This window comes from Misgurnus anguillicaudatus, chromosome 3, assembly GCF_027580225.2.
Source record: "Misgurnus anguillicaudatus chromosome 3, ASM2758022v2, whole genome shotgun sequence".
Classification (NCBI taxonomy): domain Eukaryota; kingdom Metazoa; phylum Chordata; class Actinopteri; order Cypriniformes; family Cobitidae; genus Misgurnus; species Misgurnus anguillicaudatus.
Genome location: NC_073339.2, coordinates 29948025 through 29973169, shown reverse-complemented (window position 1 = coordinate 29973169; position 25145 = coordinate 29948025). Strand labels below are relative to the sequence as shown.

At 37.4% G+C, this 25145-nt stretch overlaps 1 protein-coding gene across 6 annotated transcripts in view; it reads right to left on the bottom strand.

Moving 5' to 3' along the window:
* Window positions 1–25145, bottom strand: part of LOC129444633 (multiple PDZ domain protein) — a 60520-nt gene that overhangs the window by 16707 nt on the left and 18668 nt on the right. For 5 of the 6 annotated variants that reach the window (XM_055205399.2, XM_055205403.2, XM_055205400.2 and 2 more), the window contains exons 12-20: window positions 24419–24498; window positions 24117–24263; window positions 22888–23070; window positions 19923–20075; window positions 19473–19682; window positions 14435–14515; window positions 8040–8148; window positions 2203–2401; window positions 1–132 (exon numbers count right to left, since the gene is read on the bottom strand). In XM_055205399.2, coding sequence (XP_055061374.2) covers window positions 1–132; window positions 2203–2401; window positions 8040–8148; window positions 14435–14515; window positions 19473–19682; window positions 19923–20075; window positions 22888–23070; window positions 24117–24263; window positions 24419–24498 — 1294 coding nt within the window. The remainder of the gene's footprint in view (window positions 133–2202; window positions 2402–8039; window positions 8149–14434; window positions 14516–19472; window positions 19683–19922; window positions 20076–22887; window positions 23071–24116; window positions 24264–24418; window positions 24499–25145) is intronic. The other variant, XM_055205404.2, reaches the window with a different exon arrangement.

The following is a 25145-nucleotide window of genomic DNA, read 5'->3' as shown; positions in this document are numbered from 1 at the left end:
AGGGTTTTAAAGGGCAGGTTCAGATTGTGCTTGGACTGGACAGTGGCAGTTTTGTGTGTTTCCATTTCCTGTTTGGTTTGGGCAAAGCTGGCCCTGTATTCTTCCACGAAGGCGGCAGGTATGTACGTCACACTGACACAACAATCAAACACATATATGAAGAGGTAAAAACTTAAAACTTATCAAAAACCTTGGTTGGTTTCAGCCCATTTTTAGGTAAGTTTTAGGTTCATTTAAATGAATGGTTTATTTTTACATATTTTACCAAACAACCCAAAATTTACTAAAGTGGTATAAGCTTAGTATGAGGTTTTATGTTACATAAGGGATTTTTGGCTGTAGCGTATCCTCATTTATTACACGGCTCGTTGGAATGCTTGATTCTGATTGGCCAGTCACAAATATCTATTCCACGGTTAACAATGCTCAAAACTAATAACACATGGTAATCCGGATGCTACAAATAATTTTGACAGATGCAGTTTAATAATACACAAAAATTTTATATATTTTATATATAATTTGTCGGAAACACTTTACTTGAAGGGGTGTTCATAAGATTGACATGAGACTTTCATAATCATGACATGACACGTGTCACGATGAACATGAAGGACATTTTATGCATGTTTATGACAACTGTCATTAAGTGTCATTCGTTCAATTATGTAATTTTTAATGCAGAGATGACATTGTTTGAGATGTCTTTGTTATGACAACTTGACATTAACCAATACATCATAACTTGTCATGACAACTTGACATTACATAGATAGACAACATAACTGACCACTGTTTAAATTTGTAATTTTAGTGTTAATACTCTGTCATATAGTTTTATAACGTCATGAATATTTTTTTCATGACCTCAACTAAAGTGGTACAAATATAATTTGTCATTAAAATGTCATTTAGTGTTAATACTCTGTGTCAAATAGTTTCATAACAATGTCATGAATATTTGTTTTTCAAATTCTATTTTATTGTGGATTTTATTTGGAGACCTATTCACCTAAAATTAAATAAAAACAGTAAAATAATGGGTTAAGCCATGCAGCATTGGATTCATATAGCTGTTATTTACATTAAAATTATTTATTTAATTACATTTTTTTTCATTTTATGTCAGAACCCTCTGTGTGAGGAAGAACAAGTTCTGTTAGTTGTCAACTTTATGTATGTGCACAATACATTTAAAACTAAGTATAATCTTTTGACGTGTCTGTTGCATTTTGTTATGGTATTTAAAATTATTTGACATATTATTAACACTTAATGACATTAAAATGACAATGTATTGGTTTATGTCAAGTTGTCATAACAAAGAAATTTCAAACAATGTCATCTATGCATTAAAAATGACATAAGTGAACAAATGACACTTAATGACAGTTGTCATAAATGTGCATAAAATCTCCTTCATGTTCATGCCACGTGTCATGTCATGATTATGAAGGTGTCATGTCAATCTTATGAACACCCATTCAAGTAAAGTGTTACCAATTTGGCTTTTAATAACATATATGACATTATATTTAAAAATGATTAAACCAAATAGTGTGTTTGTGACATTTGAATGTCTTTTTTCTTATCTTAAAACTAAAATTAAACGGGGTTTCCTTGGGGAAGGTCTGCATTCGTTAAAAATGAGCTAATAAAATATTTCAAATCAATATTTAATGTTCCTTACCTTACTTATGAGGTAAATAGCCTTAGGGTTAGTGTAATAAGCGGAATAATATACAGGCAGCTGATTGTTATCACGAAATAAGCCCCTTAAGTGTGATACTTAACATATAGCGTATATTTAACACTAGTGATTTTGCTGTGTTACTGTCGATGTATTTCTCAGATAACAACACACAGTACCATTCAGTTTAGAAACACTTGACTAAAATGTTTCTCATCATGATCTCAAAAATATTTTCATCCGAAGGAACATGCTTAACTGCTTGAAATGACTTTTATATACAAAAATAAAATGTTGGCAAAATATTAATTTCTTTCATAAAAGTTTCATAAAAAGTTTTAAAATGTATGTCTTGGACCAAACAATAAAGAAAAAGCAGCCAATACCTCAAAAAGCTGTAGTTCAGATAAGTTTACTATTATTCTAAATAATAAAAGTGGAAACATATAAATAAAGAATAAGAAAGGGTTTCTTTAAACTATTATGGGATGTGTGTGTGTGTGTGTCAACACCTGAGATCAAGTCCGATCAGTGAATGCCTTCGTAGCATAGCTCTTGCTTGTGCATTAGTCAGGTTGATGGTAGATTCTCCATTAATAGCTATTATTCCATCCCCCACTGTCAGTCTCCCATCCGTGCTGATTGACCCGCCGTGAACCACTGAGCGGATTATCATGCCTGAACCGTCCCTTAAAGCACTCACTGTCATACCTGCACGCACACATGCACACAAACACATGTCATGCACACATGTACATGGTCACCTGGTGGAGTATGCCCAATTCAGTGCCAATATCTGCATAATATGTGTGTGTGGGTGTGTATTTGCTTTGCTAAACTTTGCCAAAGTTCTAAAAGTTTCACATCTAAGATTCATTCCTGGGCAAAATAATCTTATAAATAAAATCTAATTATGCCAAAATGTGTCTATGTAAACTATGTAAAATGTGTATGTAGTTATAGTCCCAGTGTAGTATTTAATATTATGCTATCTCAAATTAATAACAAACGCTGCCAATGGGAAAACCTTAGGTACACTGTAAACCTTTCAAGTACAATTTAACTGCTTTGAAAAATGTAACTCTTTTAAGTCTTTTCCTCTAAAGTGTATGAAGTGTTAGGAACCTCAAATGTTAGGAAATTTTTTTTTGGATCCCCTAGGATAAATGCTGCAGTTATTGGTTTGCAAGTTTGTGGTTGTGTGAACAGCTCGACAGTGTAAATTTAAAGGTGCATTGTGTAACTTTTAGAAGGATCTCTTGACAAAAATGCAATTTTTATATACATAACTATAGCGTCAGTGGTATAAAAGACCTTACAATGAACTGTATTGTTTTTATTACCTTAAAATGAGCAATTTTTATCTACATACTGTACATCGCGAGTCCCAAACATGGAAGTCGCCATTTCACGCTGCTACATGTTTCTACAGTAACCCTAAATGGACAAATTGCTCTACAGAGCGTGTTTAGTCACTATGTTGTCTCAAACGATGGTGTGTTTGTCCTGTGGTGGCTTCCGTAGAGTTCCAAAAGGGTGGGGTGAGCTGTGGACTGAGCCCTTGGTTGCAATTCCCAATCTCACTACTAAAAATGGAACAGTCTAAATCTTCATCTTGTGAACTCTTTTTGTCTATCTTCATATCTGCTCAAACTCTCTTATTTTAATGAAATGTGAGAATTATTTCCAATCAACGATGAAAGTGTCAGTAGCACCATGTAGAGTCAGTGGGTTTGAGAAGGTCTTAAAAGCCTCGCTCACCTTGATGGCATATTAAGTGGTGGCTTTGACTCAGTGTTGTATTAAAATCACAGCGTGAGCCTTCAACAATTCATTTTATGAGTGCAACATTGAGCTCATTTTTTACATAATGAACTTCAAACAGTGTCGTTGAGATTATTGTGGGTGTGAAGTGACTGGTTTGCTTTGTGCTATTTTTTTCATTGTTATAAATCTGTCTAAACTGCTTTCGCTGTGAATAATGCACCGAGAGAGAGAGTCTCTATTAAAACGTAATATGCACCTGGTTTATAAATAATAAGGAACTCACCCAAAAAGGAAATGGCAGGCAGCATGGGGATACGTGTGAGTAAACATGCTAGGACACATGCACCAGACGTGAGGAGACTAGAAACACTATGGTCGTAAAGAATTTGAGATTCATTGCTTTTTTTGCACTTTCTGAAGTTTATTGTTTTCCAGATAAACATTCATTTAGCCACAGCTAATGTTTTATTTATGAACAGTCAAATTACAGTACAATCATAGTGCGCTAGATACAACAGTGCAGATCTGACCATGTTAAGTATGGGACAGGACAGAAATAACACAAAAGAACTGCAGAACAAAAGACAAAAATATGACACACACACACAGCACATCATGAGTTAAAATCTCTGTCGCATCTGTCAGAGAAAACTGACTTACATTATAAATAACTGACTGTTATGTCAATAGTAAAAAAAAAAGATGAAATGTAATGTGTGGAGTTGATGAATTAAATCGTGCAGATCTATCTCATATTTGATAAATACTGATTTAATGTACTGCAGTGTGTGTGGACATAAGATGGACAGGAAGACACAGTATACATCTATAAAATGCAAGAAATGCATATGCAACACAGCTACACAGTAAAAAATCTGCTTCTTATGTGTTGTGTTGGCTGGCATGAACAGGTTATGTGTTCAGTGTAGATAATGTGTTATAATACTGCATCTTTTCAGATGAGGCTTGTGCTGTGTAGACGGACACAAATGTGTACAATTTCAAACTAAGTTCAAATAATTAAATATCAAAGAGATGAAAACTTATTTGAGATGAAAAAGTGATGAAAATACTTATTTTATATAAACAAACATCTGGGGGAGAATAGAATTTTCTTCTCTTATTTCATATTATCACAAAAACGAATGGCACTTTAATCTATAAATAGTCCTCTACCAGTGGTAAATGACAAATATTAACCATAAATTATGTCTATATTACTTGCAATAAGGCTAAAGTAATCATCTGTAAACAGTTATACATAAATTTGTATGACTGCATTGGTTTAAGATACAAATAATACAGTGGGTCCACTAGACCCACAAACATTGTCTAAGTAACAGAAATATGAACACCACACGAGGGTTAAATAAATACTTGATCAAAAAGAAAAATGAATTTTTAAGGGGAAGGCATGACTTATGCATTCTTCATTGATCTAATATGTGAGCCACTTCTGGGACTTTGCCAGTTGGAGTTGTGGTGTGGGTGTATACACACATTTTGCACATTGCATAAAGTCCCTGTAAAGTCAATCTTGAAAATTATTTCTAAACACATTAGAAATGTTTTGCTGAAACACGGCACAAAGTCTGTAAACTATGTAGTACTAAATTGCAGCGTTAGATCATTAACTCTTTCCCCGCCATTGACGAGTTAACCCGTAAGTTAAGAGAAAATGCTTTTCTGCACATGACGAGTATTTCCGACTTTCCGCAATACCGCTATTATCCATCAGGTGGCTCTTCCGCAACTTATGATTTTAAATCGAAATTGATCCAAATGAAGTCACAACCTCGAACTTCGAATTAAAAAATAGAATTGTCGATGCAGCCACGCCCCCATGTCACAACAACTAATTTCAGTTGCTTAAGACATTTAAAAAACTAAAAGCGCGTATTTAAGGTGCAAAGTACTGACACCGATGTTCATCTGACAGGAAGTTTTGTTTTATCAGGTATGTGCGTGTACCATATTTTTCCACTGGCAGAACAACTTACATGGAAGGGCATCTCCGGGTTCAAGGTCAGATATTATATTTAATAAAAGTCTAGTCTAAAAGTGGCATAGCAACCTGTTCTTTCAAAAAACAAGTAAAAACCAAGAATCGAATCGTGACCTTAGAATCGAAAATTTTATCGAATCGAGGATTTGGAGAATCGTGACACGTGACATATTTTCATGGAAGGCATTAAACTTTTGTGAAAATCATGAAAAATGCTGGCGCTGGCTGGCAACTTAAAAAAAAAACGCTGGCGAGGAAGGAGTTAACTCTTTCCCCGCCATTGACGAGATATCTCGTCAATTAAGAGAAAACGCTTCCCCGCCAATGACGAGATTTTCCGTCTTTCCGCAATACCGCTATTATCCACCAGGTGGCGCCCTTCCGCAAATTTTAAACCCGGAAGTATTGCCCTATGGCAAGCTGCTGCATGTCCGTGTCTGTTTTAAAGATCGCTCTGAATGGGATCTCTATGAGAAGTCCGTCACAAACATGGAATTATCTCTGCTTTTTGCTCAAAATGTGGTGTTTTTGCAGAAACCTACCCATATTCAAAAGCTGATTACAAAAGAACTACTCAAGGTAGGATGAAACAGTTCTTTTTGTTTGAAAGCAGAGGGTCTGTTCTTTCATTTGGTATATTGTATGTTTATATATCTGAAGAAGAACATTTTCTGGAAGGCATTAAACTTTGGTGAAAATCATGAAAAACGCTGGCGGGCAACTTTTTTAAAAAATGCTGGCGGTGAAAGAGTTAAACAGGTTTTTTACCATGATGCACTTGAGCAACTGCACATGGACCCGCCCCTAAGACAATCGTGAGCATCCATTCAGATTGTAGTGTAATTTTAAAGTTGAGAGAGACAGCAGCCTACGCACAACCGGCGCAACGTCAAAGAATGTCTCTGAACAGGTTCACGCCCACTTTTGGGGGAAATCACACTAGACGTTCCATTGGCTTCCATTCAAAACAGCGGAAAAAAGCAACCTTCGCACACAGCCGACAGACGCAAACAACCCACGAAATCACTCAGACCAAACATGTTGAGTATTTATCTGTCCACCCTGCCTGCCATAGAGTGCGAAAGATACATTAACATATTTAATTTGGTCAATACAAAAACATGTCTCCCTCACTCTCCCAGCATCAAATTTGTGTAACAATGCTCCCTATTGGCCAGAGGTGTCTTACCCGGACATTTACTCGTACCTCATTGAGTCAACAGGGAAGCAAGTGAATGATTTTACTTCGTATTTGAAAGTTACTTCGTATTTATTTATTATGTCTTTATATTTAGAGTAATGAGTGCACTCTTCCATCGAGTCATACAACTAACTGGCTTAGCGATATTTCCAGCAATCACTGGATGGCGTTGTTACACAAATTTGACGCTGTGAGAATGAAAGGGACACGTTTTTATACCGACCAAATTAAACGTGTCAATGCATCTCTCGGGCTCCACGGCAGGCAGGGTGGACAGACAAACACTCGACATGTTTAATCTGAGTGATTTCATAAGTTATTTACGTCTGCCGGCTGTGCACAAACGTTGCTTCGTTCCGCTACCCCGAATGGAAGCCAATGGAAGGGCTGCTTTTTTATCCCCCAAAAAGGGGCGGTGACGATATTTACAGTCAAGTTCCCGGATGTGCCGGTAGTCCGTATTCCTGCAAGTGGGTGTGGTTTTAGTGCCGACAACGGACGCGCCCCCACCGCTTGAGAGCAGAGAATGCTGCCAAATTTTCCAAGATTTTCATAACTTATTTTATTTACTTGGCATTTGTTTAATTTGGTTAATGACAAACTCAGAACACATTTCAAATCTGACTTTACAGGGACAATCCCCTTCTGAAAAATTACTGAAAAGTTATACATATTCAACCAAACCATAGTGCATATTTGTAAGCAAATTCAAGAAATGTAAAACGTTCTTGTTGTATACTAACACAATGGCACTATTGCCTAAAATGTGGTATGATATCCCCAATAAACAATTATGGGATGAATATTATGTGACCATTCATTATGTTATTAACTGTGTTTTGCTAAATGTGCCCTTAAAAATGGTTTACCCATAAGTAGAAATATGGAAGAGAACTTTTTAAGAATGTACTACTTGATCTTTTCCATGCAAATAAAATAAATGCAAACTTATACTTTAAAAACCTGGATAACATCTTCATTATACCTGCATGTAAAACTGTGACTTTCTTAAAAAAAAAACATGTCTGCCTTCCATATAAATTTTAGGGTAAACTATTTGTTAAGGGATCTTATAGTAACATCAATAAAAAAATGTTTTTGACCTAATGGACATAATAAACACATCTTTCACTGATCATATATACATGTTGCAATTGTATCACCATGAAATATCACATTACATTTCTACATACATTAACAATATGCATGTGTATGCTGTGCAAAGGTGTTAAAGGTCCAATGTTGAGCTTTACCACACATACACATCCAACCAGTTGTTTACAGATCTCTCACAGGGTTTACCTCTCTGTGCATGAACACGCTAAATATGTATAAAGACAGAGACAGGAAGAGTGTAATAATCAGGGTTAACATACCCAGACTGGAGTTTCCCCTGACTACAGTTATGGTTCTCTCATAGCCACTGGACGGGACAGAGATGGGTTTAGAAGCCTCCATCTCACTATTCTGGGACTGAAAGTTTTTCTGAAACACAAACAACAAACAGTATTACTGATCCTACTTTCCTCTCCATATTCGAGAGTAAAACAGACGTTCAGAACTGCTAATAACCCCTTTTAACATCTGTCATATAGCAATACTTCATTTTCAACGATGACAGTATTGATTTAGTGCATAGGAGTCAGTCCAGATCTCGAGAGACATCACGGGGCGAAATGGTGCCAGGGAATGTGTGACTGAATGACATTCATAGCATCAAGAACAATCCTCTGATGAGCAATTTGCCACACTTTTTGAAGCTGTTGGTAGATGTTTTCAAATACAGTTCTTGTTGGCAAGACTTTCTAATGATCACAAATCTCTCTCAAATTTAGAACCGAAATTTCTAGGCTCAAAACATGTTTATAACCAAAGTCCAAAATGAAAAACAACTAGCTTTGATAAGTAATGTCACCAAATGGTCAATTACCTTATGAGGAACTGCAACACCTGTAGTATAATTTTAAGAATAATAGCCTGACCTTCTTAGTAATGTTGGTGAAGCGATTCATCCGTCAATTAGCTGTCATTCTTTGCAAATTTTCTAACATCTTTTGGCACCATTAGACTTAGGGATGCACTTGAAGGAAAATTATTGGCCGAAGCCGAATAAAATGAAACACTCAGCCAAAGATCGAACTATTTTTTTTATTTTCCATTTTCCTAATTATTTTGCCAATTTTCACACCATTACACAAGTTACATTTTCAGAATGTCCTTTTTACTATATTTATTTCACATTATTTAACAATTATTTTTTTAAACATCAAAAATTATTTTTATTACGTACTGCTGACGCTCTCATCTATGACATGAGGAGTTAAAGTCTCTCGTTCTCCGTGTTTGTTCATTCAGCAGACAAAAACCTAGGATTCTTCCCCTGTTATCTTACTCATACGCTGCATGATGTTCAAGATTTTAAATGATAAATTAAACTTTTAGTGCTTTTTTCGTCTTTCTCTGACACTTTAAAATGCTTTCAACAACATGTTTGCTGGATTTGCGCTCCTCTCTGTGGTCATTAAAGACCTTATTGTTTGGTAAAATTTATTCAGTCTTTTCACTTGTTTGACCGAACACCAGAAAATTTGTATTTTACTATTTTTGTCTGAATACTTCTGGTGGCCGAACATTCGGTGCATCCCTAATAAGACAAAAATAGGCACTAATAGCCTATGTTGTTTGTCACAGATATGGAATGTTAAAACAGCTAAATAATCCCATTAACAGGAAAAAACTAAATAAAATAATGTAATATGTAGTATTGTGGTAAAAAACAGCTTCCCAGGGAGCAATAGCCATCATTTCACTGTCTAGGTTTGTGACACCATCACACAAGAAACGTTTTACCGCTCTGAATATATATTGTGATTTAGGAATGTGCGATAATTCGCATGTGATTGTCATTGCGCATCTCATCATTGAAGCCGGTTCCGTGATTAGTAGTAAATACCCATCAGCTACTTTCAGATGGAGCGCCATGTACTACACAAAGCCGTAGTTCACTAACAATCAAGGCAATTTCTCAATAATTATTGTGGATGTATTTCCTGCGATATGTGGGCAAGTGATCTAACCGTATGAGGCTGAAGCACCGGTAATCACCGTTTCACCGACTATCGGGATTCCAATTCTCAAAAACGCAAGTACAGAGGACGCATGAAAATACCCAGATGTGTTCTTAATATCGAGGATGCATCAAGTGCTTTCTTGCGCGCTGAAATGGCTTTATGCGGCTTTCACATAGGATGCGGTGTGCGCTGCGCTATGAAACCCATTCATTTCAATGGCTTGCGCCGCGAAAGAGCGTTTATTTGTTGTGTCGAGCTAAGCGTAAGCAAAGCGCAAGCTCTGTGACGATTACCCGCGCGGCCAATAGAAACGGGGCATTCAAACAAGTAAAATAGACAAAAAGCTTATACTCGGAATTCCCGGAGCTCTATAATACAAGTTTACGCTTGTACAGAGACATTGGAAGGAAAGCCGTGTCATGGAAACACGTAGCAATTCAAGTTGGCATGTCAGGTGTGTTTTAAGTCAAGTAGCTTGCTGTTGGTAGGCAGCTTAAAGTTACGTCAAATGGAGACTGGCAACATCAGTCTCTGTATTCCTCATTGACTATTTAACGCAAATATAGAGGGTTTTCACGACGCGTCATCAGAGCGGTAGTCGCCATATTGGAGGCACTTCGCATTACAACAGAGCACAGGAACTGAAGTATATCCCGAACGTCGTCAAGGAAAATGGCTAATTATTGCCGTGTTTGAGATTGTACCATTAGGACAGTGTGAGAAAAAACATTTGGAATATTATCGACTTCCAAAAGTTATTAAAAACCAGGGAAAGGGATGCAAAAAATTATCAGAGGAGAATTTTCGCTGAAATGCATTAATGCCAGTGTGCTTAATTGCTCAAAACAAATTTTCTATGGTAATGAAAAAATATTTTTAATAGTAAATGGTAAAACAATTATTGCTTTTATTGTTTTACTGTGTGCTTATTTTACTGTAAAGCACTTTGGTAGGACACTGGCTATTTTAAATTTGCTATATAAATAAAGCTGACATATTTATATAAATAAATAAATATTATATATTTATCACATATGGGCTCGGCATGAAAACCAGGTAGTTGACTAACTTAATATCGGGATATGCCACTGAAGAAAGAATCACCGGGTCGTCACGGATCCAAGAAGAGGGAGCTAACTCGTAAGGATCTGCACCGCCTATAAATTTTAATTTCTCGAAATATCGTGCCTTTTCTTGTGCTCCAAGTCCTTCCCTATATGCCTTTGCATCTTGGACGCGTTTTCTGTTGTTTAGACATGTCTACATTCACTTAAAGTATCCAAAGCGCACAATAATCCATTGTACTCCGTTCAGTTCTTTACACCGAGTGCCTCCACAATGGCCGCACATCTGGGTTACCACCCAGATCGGGACGTCGGTGAAAACCCTCTATAAACACTGTAATAATTTATTAAAAACCCTGCCTACTTTGGTCTGGCCATCAGAGCACAAATCGCTTGGCTGCGCTGAACCCAGCGGCGAGCGCAGCTCACACCGTGTCCTATGTGAAAGCCGCATTACGCTCCAGAAGTCATTGCGGCAAAACAATGGCGGAGGTCAGGTGACCAACAGGTCTGTCAACTGCGTTCTGTGTACCGCGACCTTCTGAGTTTGTTCTTCCAAGGTTGCCTGGCAAGACCGATATCCACGAGAACGCAAGTCTGTTCTTTGAATTGAGAAACAGCCATGGTTAATTATGGTTAGCTTAGCGCAAATGTTTGCTGTTTAGATTGTTTTAGGTTTGTTTGGTTTGTTTTTTTATATTCCTTTCTTTTAACAGTCTTGAGTGTGTTGTTTTAAGTTCAATGTGATTATTCTAAATGCATTTTTTTTCACTTGTTTGTCTTCTCCTTTTAACACTATTTTAATCTTACACAGTCAAAACTGACCCCGTTGAAATATTTGTAACTCAGCCAATAAGGCTAACCGTTACAGGTTAACTATAGACCCAATTTAGTCTGGCTATAAATAACTTCTGAAAATTCACTTGAATTTCTTTAATTTGTTATGTGGTTTTTGACAAAAAAACTTTTGAGATGTCTGATATTCCATCATTTAAGCAAAGTCAAAAGTGATGATTACAAGGTGTTTGCATTCATTCATTTATTTTATTTTTGGCCTATGGTTAGACGTCTATGAAATTTTCACTGACCTCCCAAATTTTTAATTGTTTTAGTCTAGACGTCTGGGCTGTACTTGGATGGCTATTAGACGTCTTTTAAACGCAAAATTGCTTGTTGAGTTGTGGCTATCCAATAATGTATTATGAACCTAGTCAAAAACATGCATGGTAGCCCAGTAGTAGAGCAATGCATTAGCAGTGCAAAAGGTTGTGGGTTGGATCCCAGTAACACACAATGATAAAGGTGCAGTTTCCCGCACAGGGTTAAGTTTAATCCAGGACTAGGCCTTAGTTACTGTATATTAAGACATTTAAGTAGTTTTTACAACATTTAAGTAGTTTTTACAACAAAAAAAAAACAATACTGGTATGCATCTTGAGACAAAACAATTGTACTGATATACAGTATGTTAAGATATGTCAATGCAAGCTGTTTTCAGTTAAGACAAATCAAACAAGCATTTTCGTCTTTGACCCAAAATGTATACCTTGTATAAGTCGCATGGGATAAAATCATCATGGTCAGTAACAGACTTTTCAAAACGTGTTCTTCACAATCAAACCCAAAGGAATTTGTTGTACACACTTGTGGTCTTGAGTAAGGCAAAACCCCTCACGTGAATAAGAGATGATGTCACACAAATCCTGTCAACAAATATCTTCCCAGTTAAACCCTGGCAGCTAGAATGACCACACTAAATTAGGTCAGTGGAAAAAAAAACACTTTCTCTTTGGCCTACCGACTGCGTCAGTGCAACTAGCTATAAATAACCACTGTTTACAAAGTCAATTGCTCTTGAAAACAAAAGTACAGGTTTACAAGAAAGCTATGCTGAAAATGATAAACCAATCCAGTAAGTTAAGCCTCTTCACATGCTCTACAAAATGCATTTGGTTCGAGCTGTTCAGTGGTATTTAGATTATTTACATTTAAGCATTTGGCAGATGCTTTTATTCAAAGTGCTTTACAATGTATCAGTATGTGTGTTCCCTGTGCAGGGCCGCCTTAACCTAAGGTGAGGCCCCGGGGCTAAGAGGTTTTGTAGGCCCCCCTTCCCCTCGATTTATAGTCTCTTTTTTAAGTGTAATATCTAGGTAATCTACATCACAAAATGCATTAGTTTCTTTCGAGACATACAACAGTGAGTTTTCCCTCTTTGAGCCAGAAAACACCATAATATTGTTATTAACATATCACTGAGTCCACTTGAGCATAAACACAAGACACTTTATTGAACAACCATACACAGCAACATGTGGTGATAATAAAACCAAAATGTGTAAAAGTTTATATGTTTATAAGCTTTATGTTTATATAGTTTTTGGAATATAATTTGCAGAAAATTGCCACTCACTAACTAAATGCTCACCACAGTTTTAAAAATATAATAAGTTAAAGTTAGTTTTAAAGTGAAAATGCATTAATGATAACAAAAGATAAGTCTTTATAGACAGAATCTTGTTTTTTAATCATTTATTTATTTTGTAGGCTATTGAAGATATAGTATGCATTGTATTTAGTATTTATGCATACATAAGCATGTAAACCGACCAAGTATGAATATGCACAAAACAGACAGGGAACATACCTGTATATAAGATCTTTAGATAATGAGATTATAATGGTGCTATCAGGGGATGATCATTTGAGATGGTTTTGTCGCTCTTTACTTTCTTAGACTTGCACCTTTACCGTTGCGTCTCTTTCTCGTCTTTCTACCAACAGATGTGTGTACTGTGAGCTGACGTCGCGTCAAACTACATCGCTCCAGCTGCGCACGCGTCACTGATATAAACGCGAGTAAACTACTTTATAACAACTAACAGCATTATGTGCGGGAACTCCTTTCTTAATTTAGCGGCACAGTTTCTTGTGCACGGGTCAGAGACTTCTGCATGCCAGAGACTGAGACTCAGCTGAACGAGCACAGAGAGCGAACGAGCGAGCGCGCGCACGAAAGAGAGAGAGAGCTGCACCTCACTAGTGCTTATTATGAAATTTCAGAAATTACTCTTTCATTTGTTGGTGGATTATTTCCCGTTTCTCTGTCACACTCAGTCTAACGTGCAGGAATGTCAAGTTGACAATGCGCACTTAATTACATTACGCGGAATAAAAAATATGTTACGTCCCAGATAGCAAAACATATCCGCAGGACTTCTTTTTGCCGCCAGCCCTAAGCTGTCGGCTATAGGTGCGTCCCGCTGACATTTTATTTCACGTTAAGTTACAACGGACCAATCAGCAGCCATGTAACGTGCAATTAGAGTGATTGACAGAAAACCCGACAAGTTACAAAACAATATGACTTTTTCAGCTCGTCATGAACTCAAACTTGGGAGGCCCTTGAACTTGGGAGGCCCCTGGGCTTCAGCCCAGGTAAGCCCGTGCATTAAGGCGGCCTTGTCCCTGTGGATCAAAACCATGACCTTTGCACTGCTAATGCAATGCTCTACCAAATGAGCTACATGAACGCTAAGTAGTTTTTGCAGTACTGATAATATTAGTATTATGTTGAATAGTGATATCTTGTATGTGATGTCTGGAAGAAGCAGATACAGTAAGCCTGTAGCCTACCTGCAGAATTCCTTGCTGATTGTTATGTGCTGAGTGGCAGTTGCCTGTTACATCAGATCCTGGGTCCTGGGTCTCATTTTCCTGTCAATGACACAGCTGTATTAAATACTCCAAGTTCCTCCATTTTCTGTCTGGATGCAATCACATATGCACTACATACACACGGTTTACTTCACAAAAAAGAAGACCTTCTTTTGGACCGATTTGGAGCCGTGGGACACACAAACACACCTGCTTCTTGTTTTAGGAGGTTGGTGTTGGAATTAAAGAGACATTAATTATTGAAAGACACCAGTAACCAGAAACTCATGGGTCAGAGTAACTGAGACGTGCTTTATAGAGAGTCTAGAAAACAAAGACCACCACCAGGCAAAGGGGAGTGTATGCTATGCAGAATAATATGAAATTAAATTAGACAAACAAAACAGAAGACTCTAGGTCTTAGTCTAGCTCTAGACTAATAATGCTGTATGATAAAACCCACAGCTCAGAAACACTACAGCGTATACAAGATGACACAGGCAACACAATGTAATATCATTCCAAGGAAATAATAAGCAAATGTAAATTCAATAAAATTCATATTAGGGTTTCTTTACATTTTTTTTTACCATGAGGACTTTTAGAAATTAAATACAAACTCACAGGTTTTATTTGATTCATAACAATATGCAAAATGAATGCATCACAGAAGAATATTTTTTTTTATTCCTAATAAAGAAATTACCGGGCAAAATAACAACTTTTGTTTTGCTAAGGATAATTTCATAACTAGGCTTTTATGAGTCTTAAATAACAGATTTACATAAATTTTGCACAATTTGACGCGCGCGCGCGCGCACACACACACACACACACACACACACACACACACACACACACACACACACACACACACACACACACACACACAAATATTTAATTAAAGGGACACTCCACTTTTTTTGAACATATGCTTATTTTTCAGCTCCCCCAGAGTTAAACATTTGATTTTTACCGTTTTGGAATCCATTCAGCTAATCTTCGGGTCTGGCTGTATTACTTTTAGCATAGCTTAGCATAATCCATTGAATCTGATTAGACCATTAGCATTGCGCCTAAAAAATAACCAAAGAGTTTCAATTTTTTTCCTGTTTAAAACTTGACTCTTCTGTAGTTACAACCGTGTACCAACAGAAAATTAAAAGTTGCGATTTTCTAGGCAGATATGGCTAGGAACTATACTCTCAATCTGGCGTAATAATCAAGACTTTGTTGCTGTAACATAGCTGCAGGAGGCACAATGATATTACTGTCATGGTCCTGTCAGACATCCGTGCTAGATGTAGGTCTGAGTGCATCTGACAGGACCGTGGCAGTATCATGTTCTGTGTGGAGACATGTGGGATCACATTCTGTGTGTGGCTGCCACATGTCCCCGGTGTCTTGTTGCTGTCGTGATCTTGCCAGACCTTAGTGTAGATCAGGTCTATGTTCTGTGGGCAAGGTCAGGGCAGCAGTGTGTGTACGTGGGAACACGTGTGTTCACATCATATCTGTGTGACACGTGTTCCCAGTGTTTTGTGGCTGTCATGGTCTTGCCTGACCTTGGTTATTATCCAGAGGGCAGGACCAGGGCAGCATTGTTTTATGTGGGAATACGTGTGTATTCACATCATATCTGTGTAACACGTATTCCCAGTGTCTTGTCACTTTTACCCTACTCCCTTATGTAATCATGTCTTAAGTGATTAATTATGTTCACCTGTTCCCCATTGATGTGGTGTCTTTATAATGCCCTTGGGTTCTCTGTGTGGTGTGCGGGCGTTGTTTGATGTTTGTTGTATATTCCCAGTGTTATGGTTCCTGTGTATCTGTTCTATTAATTTGTGTTTCATCACATTGTTTTATTCCTTTCCGTTTTACCCCCTCGTGGGTGTTTCAGTTTCAGTTTAATAAATAGTTATATTTTTTGTACATCTTGCGTTTGGGTTCGTCCTTCTGTTAATTTTCCATTATCCGGTTTTACACGTACCGTGACAATTACGCAGTGCCCAAATATAGTCCCCTGCCATTGAAAGGGGGACTAAAGCCCTATTCGGACGGGATTAGTTTTACAGGGGGACCTCTGAGAAAATCGTGCTTCTCAAAGGTCCTCTGTGTTTATAATCCCATCTGAATCGGCCATGTCTGTGTTTTTCTCTGACGACCTCCGTAAGAATTCCAGAGCAATTTACCTACTGTTTTCTCGGAGGAGAAATTTAATCCCGTCCGAATGCAAATGTCTGTGTTCGCCCGCAATATCTTTTGAAAAAGCGATTCATTTCGTGTTTTGGCCAACGTGATCTGCCGTAAGGTCTTACTAATGCGCATATATTGTATTTCCTGAGTCCCATTCATTCAGATATGAATGTTATTTCGCATTCGGCAAAATAAAATAATTAAATCAAGACAAGCTGAATACACTTTTAAGACTGGCCACTGTAATTAACGTTATAAGAAACTCCGTTCAAAGTTGTTCAACTCCGGAATGGAAATGTTAATTAATAAAGATAATAAATTGTTATTAATCATTATTTCTTCATTTCGTTGGGTTTATATAGTTATATAAAACACGTAGGCTAACGTTACTTTAGTAGGATTTGCATATTTTTTTTTGATTTGTTAAAATTAAATTAATAAATTACATGTTCTGTCATAATTTTACATTTAAAGCAAAATATTAAACCACAAACACGCGTATCCAGAGCACGTGCTCTTCTGCAATGCCCAAATGCATGAAACAGACACTCCCATCTCTGGAATAGCCTGCATCATTTTAATCTCGTCCGAATCGGTACATAAAATCACAGACGTCCTGGGGGACACGTTGAAACCCAAACGTTGTTTGGAAAACTAATCCCGTCCGAATAGTGCTTAAGGGGACTATTTTCGGCTTCTGCGTAATACCACTACGCCTGCTGCAGCCATGGTACGGCAGCAAAGTCCTTAATTATTACGCCAGAATGAAATTAGTTCCTAGCCATATCTGCCTAGAAAATCGCAACTTTTAATTTTCCATCAGTCTTAGTACACGATGTAACTACAGAAGAGTCAAGTTTTAAAATCTCGAAAAATATCGAAACTATTTGGTTATTTTTTTTAGGCGCAATACTAATGGTCTAATCAGATTCAATGGATTGTGCTAAGCTATGCTAAAAGTGCTACCGCCAGACCCGGAGATTGGCTGAATGGATTCCAAAACTGTAAAAATCAAATGTTTGACTCTAGGGGAGCTGAAAAATGAGCATATTTTTAAAAAAGTGGAGTGTCCCTTTAATGCTCTTAACACTATAGAATATTAAACAAGGACAGTACATTTTAATATAACTTTATTATTGGCTTACATTTCTGTATAGCTCACTGGTAGAGCATTGCGTTGGGTTTAAACTCAGGGAATATGCATACTGATAAAATGTATAGCTTGTAATGCACTGTAAGTCGCTTTGGATAAAAGGATCTGCCAACGCATAAAATGATATGTAAATTCTTGGCTGAGGTGGAAATCATGTCTAATTTCTGTAAAATTCAGATAAATTAAGTTCTAAACATAAGTTTGGGAGGAGCCTAACCATTAGTCCCGTCAATCACTCTGAGAGCTTATATAATCGAGTCGGTCTCCATGCCTTCCCAGAATTTTCAGACATCCCTCCTTCTCTACAATTTCCTCATTAGTTTGCTCTTCCATCTCTCTGCCTAGCTCTACTAACTTGGGGCTCGAGCTGAGCCTCAGGTTCAAGCTCCCTTCGAGGAGTCAAGTTTGTTTACAATTATTCATTAGACTGAATGCACAGGCAAACTAGTGAAATCACTACATAGGGAAATAGTAATCAACAATGAGTGAGTGATTTTGTACAATAACTTAAATAATGGTAATGTACAATGGTAAACTATTGAACTAATGTAGGGAATGAGTTGTTCACTCAAAATTTGGACAAAACTACAAAATGTCCGACACCCTATATAGTGCACTTTATAGGAGATGGGGTGATTTCGGACACAGCTACTCAAAGTCATTATTAGCCACTAATAATTGAGGTACTTGCAGTTGTAAATTATTGATGTCAAACTGGTGTAACGTACAACAGAGGAGAAAACATACAACTTAACCATCTGTTTGTCACAAGATATGCAGAATAAGCACTTAAAAACTAGCAGTATGTTGTAGAACAGTGACTTGGTAAATGAACTGAAAAAATGTGTTTGGTTGCTGTAATGATAAATATCTACACGTGGCACATTATTGAAGCCATAGAGATCTAAACAAAATCATTAATATTTTTAACTATTATTTAGCAGAATCAAACTCCTTATTTTCAGATTCTCTCAGAAAAAAGATACACTGGGACGGTCCCTTTAAAAAAAGTCCTAATATGTTCCATTTAGGTACAGATAGGGCCCCCTTGTGTACGGCACATTCCTTTCGCCCCCCCCCAAAAAAAAATCTATGACAAAAAACAGTTCAAAAACTTAACATTTTAATTAAACAAAACACATAAAATTATACAAAGTAGTGCTGTTGGTTAGTAGCCTTATTTTTATTTGTTTAATTACACAGAAATCGCGATAAATTAATGTATTTTATAAAATGTCATAAAACTGGGGCCCCCCTGGCACCATCTTGGCCCCCAGTTTGAGAACCACTGCTTTATGTGTACATTTAAGGGAACAAAATTTTTTTTAAAAGTTCTGCCCTAGTGACAACTTTGCACCTTCATGTACCTTCATCTATATGAAACTTTACCTTCAACCCTTTTTATTAAACTTTTAGTTTTAGATTGCTTAAAGTTGATTGATGTTGTCTGGTTTTAGCTGCTTGTGAGAACATTTACATTTACGGATTTGGCATACAGATGCTTTTATCCAAAGCAACTTATATTGCATTCAAGTTATATATTTTCATCAGTATGTCAGTATGTGTGTTCCCTATAAATCGTACCCACAGTCTTTCACGCCTAGCCTTTAATGCAATGCCCTACCAACTGAGCTACAGGAACACGAGATGAATAGAAATATTTACCGGTAAGGGTTTGGAGACTCCGATGCATACAGTGCCTAAAGCAGTGCTCTTCAGAACATGCACAGCCTCGGCTAGACTAGCGTGACTCAAGTCAGTCCCATCGACGAACATCAGCCGGTCGCCTGGCAACAAGCGTCCATCCCTCTCTGCCAAACCGCCTGCTACGAGAGAGCGGATCACTATGACAGTCCGCCCGGGGTTCATGGGATCCTGAGAGAGTTTCAAAAGCGACAGTGCGGTAGAGAAAGAAAACATAGTATATTAGGAGACAGGGATGCTATGCTGTAGTACCCTTGGATTTATTGCTGAAAACAATATGTCTGGTTCTCCTCCAGGGTTTCAAAACAACCGGGACTCTTCAAATCAACTAATGTGGAGCCCAAACTTACAGCTGGTCTTGTTGTTGTGGTTTTGCTACATAAACACACACGCACACACACACACACATACCTGGTAGTCTAGTATACTAAATCCCAGGCCAGAATCGCCTTTTTGCAGCTCGTAAACTTGAATCTCGTTCTCCCACATGTCCTGATGGGATAGCACAGGAGCCTCTGCGTTCCCATCATCCTCTTTGGCAGTAACAATGGAGTTGTGCTCAGCCTGGAATTTTAAAGACAATGTAACATTTTGATTCCAATGATATATGATGAAGTGAATTCAATAACAGGAAAAAACATTGGTTTAATTTTATATTATTATGTTATTAGTTTTTTTTCCATTTGACTTGCTTACTGATCTACAGACATTATTTGTATTATCTGTAATGTTTTTGGTTATAAATAAAGAAAAAAATATGTATTATTCAAATTAATTAAATGATTTGTGCAAACTGTCTCTGTACCCTGATTCACACTGTCAAGCTTATAATGATTTATATCTTAATCTGATTTCAGAAGTTCACATTAACATGTAATCAACAGGGTGATATGATAATAAAGAGGGGAGGGCACCGAGCTCGAAATTTTAGCCCGAACTCAGAGTACTCCCCACTCTTTAACTGGGATAATGTAGCTGAGAGTGAGGTGATGGGGTGGAGGATAGATTGATAATTTGAGCTGTTGAGTATTGTCAGCTATTCATTTGACTTCAACTCACATATAGATATGAACAATTTTGTTTCAAACAGAGGAGGCAAAAGTTATTGATTGCAGCTTTAAACTTGCTTTAAAATAGCTTTAAACAGACAGACTCAATCTGGACCAATGGATCTTAAAGAAATATTCCACTTTCATAAAAAAATTCTGATCATTTACTCACCCCAATGTCATTCAAGATGTTTATGTCTTTCTTTGTTCAGTCGAGAAGAAATTAAGCTGTTTTGAGGAAAACATTCCAGGATTTTTTCCATATAGTGGATTTTCGTGGACCTCAACAGTTTACAGTTTCAATGCAGCTTCAAAGGGCTCTAAACGATCCCAACCGAGGAATAAGGATCTTATCTAGTAAAATGATCGTATTTTTCGCCCAAAAAAAGGACTTTTAAACTACAACTTCTTGTCTTTCACTAGCTGTGTGAAGTGCCAGAGCAACCTTACGTAAAGTCTTACAATAAAGTCCCACTATATGGAGACAAATCCTGGAATGTTTCGCCTCAAAAAACTTAATTTCTTCTCGACTGAACAAAGAAAGACATAGAGCCCTCTATCATACACCCGGCGCAATGCAGCGCAAAGCACCACGCAAGTGTTTTTGCTAGTTTCAGCCTGGCGCAGTTATCATTTTCACGTTCAGCGCCAAGTTGTTTAAATAGCAAATGCATTTGCGCCCATTTGTGCCCCCATGGGCGTTCTGGTCTGAAACTAAAGTGTGTTCAGGCGCATTGTTGGCACGTTGCTATTTTGAGGCAACTAACACGTTGCTATTTTGAGGCAACTAATATAGATTACGCCATTAAAAAAAACCATAAAACCATGGCCTAAAGTCTAAAGTCAATGGCGCAATATAGTTTTTGTTACTTAAAGCTCCACTGTGTAAGATCTACTGCCATCTAGCGGTAAAATTCTATATGACAACCAACTGAATATTACTTTCTAGCCCCCCCCATTCGGAAAGCGCTTTAACTCGTACGGTGGCCTTGTCATGCCAAGGTTAACATGGCTTCCAGTAGCTACAAAGCAAAAGCAATGAAGAAAATGAACAATTTGCAATGTCCTTTGCAATGTGATCCATAAAAGCACACAGATTTATGTTAAACATGGAAAAAGTCTGATTTTCATGATATGTCCGCTTAAAATCGCATACATCCATAAACGTAGCTTACCCTACGGATTTATTGTATATGATGACTTTGTATCTCTGGAAATGGTGAGATGAGAACCATTTTTAAGTAATATTTTTCAAAACACTCAGGGCGCTGTCCGAGTGCTGAAGCGCCTCTCTACATGTTTGTAAATTGTAATATATCTACTGTTTGTTACAAATAAAGTACTTTTACTTATGCAAAACTTTTTTTTTTGCATATTTGTCAATTATTTTTATAAAAAAACTCTTTGAGATTATACAGTGATCATGCATCATACTTTATCAGCAATTAACACTGCTTATTTTACTTATTTTTATTGTTTTGTTTTATTGTGTGCTTTTGTTGTATGTTATTGTTTATTTTATGGACTGTGTTCAGCACTTTGGTCAACAGTGTTGTTTGTAAGGTGCTATATAAATAAATGTGGATTGGATTGGACTTAAATACTTAAATTTTTCTGCTTGCAAACTCCGCCATGTAAATATGCCATCGACCTTGGCACGAGCACAACTGGCTTTTAAAAGGGATGAGAGATGAGACTCTCATTGGCTTATTGAATGTAACACCCAAAACACACCCATTACTCATTATGAGAACAGGAACAACCCTTTTAGACTGTGCGCCAGGCGCATAGGCCATTTTTCCTGTTGTTTAATAAGCAAAAGTGGATTTGGACACACCCTTTGAGTGTGCGCCGTGCACTTTAGACCATGCGCTCAGATCATGAAAAATAGGCCCATAAACATATTGGATGACATAGGGGTGAGTAAATTAAATGCATTTTTTTATAAAAGTGGAGTATTCCTTTAAGACACTAAATTGCAATGCAAAGGTTAGTATGAAAGAGTGCACATTAGAAAAGGTGCCAGATAAATACATCTACAGTAAATTATACTGAATTCAAAATATGGCAGTAAAGATTTAAAACTCAGTAAGACAGTAAGCTCAGTATCTTTACTTGCAAAAGTTTCTAATGAGGAAAAAATACATTGTGAAAGACAATCAACTGATAATTTTTCTAATTATTTTAGATGTAGATAGATCTTACAAATAGCTGCTCATTAAAAACTCATGTTTGACAGAAACACACACACACACACACACACACGCTTGCACGCACGATGCACGCACACACACATACACGCACACAAGCACACACACAAAGGAAACCTTTTCATTAAACTCTGCCAGTAGATCCTTGAGGGTAAGTTGTACATCATCATCATCTTCATCCTCTTCATTCTGTGTGAGTGAAACGAGGCGACTGCACACCACACAAACTCTCACAGGAAGTTCTTTCAGCCAACTCACTACTTCCTTATGTGTCTCCCCAATCAGAGACAACCCGTTTACCTGCAGATAGAACAAACACATCAAATCTTTGATTCTGCCAATCTGATCCTTTGGGCTTTTCTTGTGTCAGGAAGTGCTATTTTTAAGTCTCTGTCATAATTGATATTCATGTTCAGTCCTCCTTGGATAAAGAGCTATGCCTAAAACAGAATGCAGAATGAAAGATGAGTGCTTTCAGTTATTATGCAAGTGAATCTTACCATCGTTTATGATACAGGTGTTAAATCAACACAATCTGTAAATAACAGTATCTACGTTTACGCATTTGGCATAGGCTTTAATCCCAAAGGCATGTTTCATTAAAGGTATACATTTATTAATTCAGGTAGTCTATGTGTGTTCTCTGGGAATCAAACCCACAACCTTTGCTCTGCAAACACAATCCTCTACCAAGTGACTACACCATCTGTAGTGCTTGTGTGAAATTATCCTCTTATTTTTCCAGTAAACAGTGTTTTAGTGAAGGAGATACAGTACAAGCAAAAAGTATTTTGACACACCCCTACTACTATCCCTTAATTCCTGTGAAGACAAATCTACAATGACATTCTGAGGAGCCAACTATGTGCCCTCCAACGTTTCTGTCACAGCATGACAAAGCTTCTGTGCAAAAAGCGCGGTCCATAAAGAACCTATACAATGACACTCTGTAGAATTGTGTGCCTCCAACTTTGTGTCATCTAAAGTTTTTGTCAAAGCCCTTAGACACAAAGCAAAGCCTATAAAGAATTTCCTGAGCCTGGTGCAGAAGATCTTGTCTGGCCAGCACAAAGCCCAGATCTAAACCCAACTGAACAACTCTGGATAAATCGGAATGCCGACTGTGAGCCAGGCCTCATTGCCCAACATCAGTGCCCGACCTTACTTACTGAGGCTTTAATGTCTGAATGGAAGCAAATCCCAACAGCTATCAAATGCCTTCTCAGAATAGTGAAAGCTGTTAATGGCAATGGTTTTGAAATTGTACATTCAACAAGCATATAAGGGTGTGGCGCTGGGGTCCACATGCTGTCAGCTATTTATAAAATGTATAATGTGAAGTGAACCTCTAGAAGTTCATCTCCAGGGTGTATGATTCCTGTCTGTCCTATTGGACCCTCGGGCAGTATCGAGCAGATGTAATGATGACCTTTCTTAGTATCCAAACTCACACCTAGACCACTGCTCTCGCTGAACTTCTCAACTTGGGCAACCTGCACAAACACATAACACATTTATAAAAAGAGTGAAAATAGACACGATACAATAGACACAAATATACACACAACATATTCAATATATTGACGTATCAACACTTTTATACCCACACATCAATTTGCAATTCAAACAGAATACAAATGAGACACACCATGACTTCATATTTAGGGCCCAGTTTGGTTTGCCACGCCTCCTTTAGCCTTTTCTCCTCTTCCTCAGAGATTCCGGGTACTGAAAAAAGAATTCAAAGCATCACACAGACAATAACAGTAATGAACACGTCACAGCAGAGTACAGATAAACACATGTCAGTTACATTGTGATGGTGTCGGGATGATAATAATTGTGTTCATCAATCCCTTCTCCATTCATATGACATAATTCACACCAAGTAGCAAACCAACAAGCAAAATTTCAGCATGGATTTCTGGTTTGCTGGTGATTCCACAAGACTTCTTATCAATGAGTACCCATGTCAATCAGCTTCTTAAAAAAGACTCTGATGGTTGTCCAGCATGTTTGTTGGTTCAAGGAATAGTACCGCTATTATCCACTAGGTGGACATCCGCAACTTATACAACCCGGAAGTAGCGCCTCACGTGAAAGAGAAAGAACTCCGTGTATGTTTTAAAGATTGCTCTGCATCTGATCTCTATCAAAAGTCCTACACAAAAATTGAATTATCTCAGCTTTTTGCTAAAAATTAATTGGGTGTTTTTGAAGAAACCTAAAGATTTAATGAAATATTAGATGACATATAGTCACTAGACGCAAAAACGAATCAGATTTGAACTTACCGACGTGTTGCCTTAGTTAAAGGGGACATTTCACAAGACTTTTTTAAGATGTCAAATAAATATTTGGTGTCCCCAGAGTAC